The following is a 2,583-nucleotide window of genomic DNA, read 5'->3' on the forward strand; positions in this document are numbered from 1 at the left end:
TCTTTAAATGACTAAGAGAGATTACTGGTAGAGATCTGCAGTGATCCTCTTGTTGATTCTTTTCAGAAACAGTTTGCTGAAATAATAATACCATAAACCTGAACTTAATAACAGAACTGGGGTTTAATTCCCGTAGTTCAATTTACGTATACTACTAATGAAATGAAACCTGAGATATTTTGATAATTTAATTCGCAGAAAAGCATCAAAGTTCTTGAAATCATCATAAGTCAGATTGTTTTATAGTTTTTGTCTTTTATTTTCGGGCCTATCTTCAACTAGAAAACCTCGATTTTCGGGGCTTTTCTGCATATTAACTTGAGTTGTTCAAGTAGTTATGAATCAACCTACTTAAAAAATTTATGCACATACAATTCACTACATAGGAAATGGCATTTTGAACTGTTTTCTTCTCCAAGTGGTCCTTCCTCTAACCATCTCTTCATTTTTAACTTCTCCTTTTGTTTGGAGAAGATGTGTATACTTTAACTGCATTCCATTTAAGGATCCCAAACTTTCATTGATCGTTCTGTTATCTTCATCAGGTTCAGAAAGTGCTTGAACAATATCTGAACTTCCGCATTCTTTTCTGTATTCTAAAATAATATTAGACAGCTGGTACTCCTCCATGAACTCGTCTGGCATCGTCTGAAGAGTAAATAAGAAAATATTTCATTTTTGTTATTTTAGAAAATTTATTACACTAAAATCAGTTAATGTTGTTTGTACCTCAAGCATCCATCCTACATATTTGACGTTGTTTACATGGTGGTTCATGTCCAGGTCACTCCTCTTTGGCTGTAAATTGGAAAACCATAAATCAGCTTAAATTTTCTTAGGCTGCATATCCAAATATATCAACCTTTCCAGAAATGATCTATAGTTTTATATGAACTGCTGAATCCAATTCTAAACAGTACCTTTAGGCTTGAGGTGCCGTGTTTTGCACTGTCATCTAACTTTCTTATCTTTTCAAGGGTATCTTCTGTAATTGCTCGCTTCTCAATAAACCATGGTGATATCTCTGCTCTCACTTCATCTGGCATTTTTGAGAGGCGTCTAGTTTTCTTGTTCATCATTACCCATGTGCTGTTCATTTCCGAACCATTACTTAATTCCAAGTGATGAAATAAATCTATCAAGACTATAGCAAAGAATTAAAGGTCTTGATCACATGTTGCTTACCTTGTTGCCCGAGCAAACACAACACCCGTAGCTTGTGATCTGAGCTCCCAGTCCCGTCGCATCCCATTCTTCCCTGATGCTCCAACCCAAGTGTCGAGTTGTAAGACCTCTCCCCTGCATCAAAGATCAATATACACCTCTTGTTTAGAACTCTTCTTTTAAATAAATTTTTGGAACTTGAAAAATGTAATTATTTTGAATTTTATCATACCATATTGGATATTGTTCCACTTGTAACTGCAATTTTGAGACCACCCACATGAGATCGTTTCTTGCCATTCCATGTGTGGCACCAAATCCATCCCCCAAAAGTCCTGACATCCAAACATGATTTAGTGCTGTTTCCTGCATATTTATCAGCCATAAACAAGAAGCTTTACATATAAAATCACAATTTAGATGTATAGAAGAAAATAACACAGTAAAAGCAACTAGTTGCTATGCAAACTGTACAGATGCATCTAAATTAAGTATCAGAGTAGAATTTAACTAGCATAGTAAAATTACCTGGAGAAGGTTAAGGATGCTCTCTAATGTTGCAGTTTTGTCGGGTCCAACTTCATAAGAACGAATAACCACCATCTGTCGATATCTAACACCATTATCAATAATACGCCCTTGACGATGAAGATCCACAAACTGTATCGTCGTTGGAATATTCTGACGTGTCTGTTCCACTTTCTTGTTCGGATTTTCAGTGACATGAGTAACAGAGGATACAGCAGAAGTTCTAATCTTCGTGACAGCCAACGCATTTCCAGTTCCGGTGACATCTATTTTTGGCAGTTTTAACTTGCTTATGTAGTGACTATCTTTAGCTAAAGAGTAACAGATATTGTAGCAAGCAAGATAAGAGACAAAAGTGGAAGCCATTTTTCTCTTACTGAAGAGAGAAAAGAATGGAAATGAGCTTGGTGTACTCCATTGTATTTAAATGTACCAATTAGTGAGTCGTCCAAGAAATTAATATTGGAAGTTTGTGTTTGATGCCTTGTCAAGCTGTTTTAGTTCTTATCGAGCATGCGGTATAGAAGACAAATTTTCGGTGTTTAAGTTTATAAAAACCTTACTACATTAATCAGAAACAAAAAGAAAACTAAAGATAAATTTCTGGTTTTAATGTTTTTGTTCTTTGGACATTTTGTACTTGGCTGAAAATTTTAATCTGTCAGCAGCTATGAAAAAACAGGATATTTTGGTTATGGTGTATAAACACCTGGTTTTGGTTTGATGCTGTTTTTAATCTTTGTAAACTTGTTAAAACTACTATCGGTAAATCCATTAATTTGACATGTATACAAGTTTATCCATAGAGTCATAGACTGGAATCTACTTCAACTCTCCACAGAAATTTACCATGAAAAATTTATCTGGTGAGAAAACTCAAGTTTGCACTGT

General features: G+C 34.9%; 1 protein-coding gene across 1 annotated transcript; it reads right to left on the bottom strand.

Annotated features, from left to right (window-relative positions):
* Positions 1-259: 259 nt before the first annotated feature.
* Positions 260-2,075, bottom strand: LOC141679039 (palmitoyl-acyl carrier protein thioesterase, chloroplastic-like). The gene is made up of 6 exons (XM_074485520.1): positions 1,693-2,075; positions 1,397-1,530; positions 1,186-1,299; positions 921-1,089; positions 730-798; positions 260-648 (listed from the first exon to the last, which is right to left on the bottom strand). Exons 1-6 carry the CDS (start codon positions 2,056-2,058, stop codon positions 379-381), a joined length of 1,122 nt encoding a protein of 373 aa, XP_074341621.1. The 5' UTR covers positions 2,059-2,075; the 3' UTR covers positions 260-378.
* Positions 2,076-2,583: the final 508 nt, after the last annotated feature.

The sequence above is a fragment of the Apium graveolens genome, chromosome 8 (genome assembly GCF_009905375.1).
Source record: "Apium graveolens cultivar Ventura chromosome 8, ASM990537v1, whole genome shotgun sequence".
Taxonomy (NCBI): Eukaryota; Viridiplantae; Streptophyta; class Magnoliopsida; order Apiales; family Apiaceae; genus Apium; species Apium graveolens.

Excerpts from the sequence above, each read along its gene's own strand:
- LOC141679039 (XM_074485520.1), bottom strand. The coding sequence starts at position 2,058 with ATGGCTTCCACTTTTGTCTCTTATCTTGCTTGCTACAATATCTGTTAC. Across the intron at positions 1,090-1,185 it reads GTGTTTGCTCGGGCAACAAG|CACATGGGTAATGATGAACA; the intron begins GTAAGCAACATG and ends GGAAATGAACAG. Across the intron at positions 799-920 it reads ACGGCACCTCAAGCCTAAAG|CCAAAGAGGAGTGACCTGGA; the intron begins GTACTGTTTAGA and ends TCCAATTTACAG.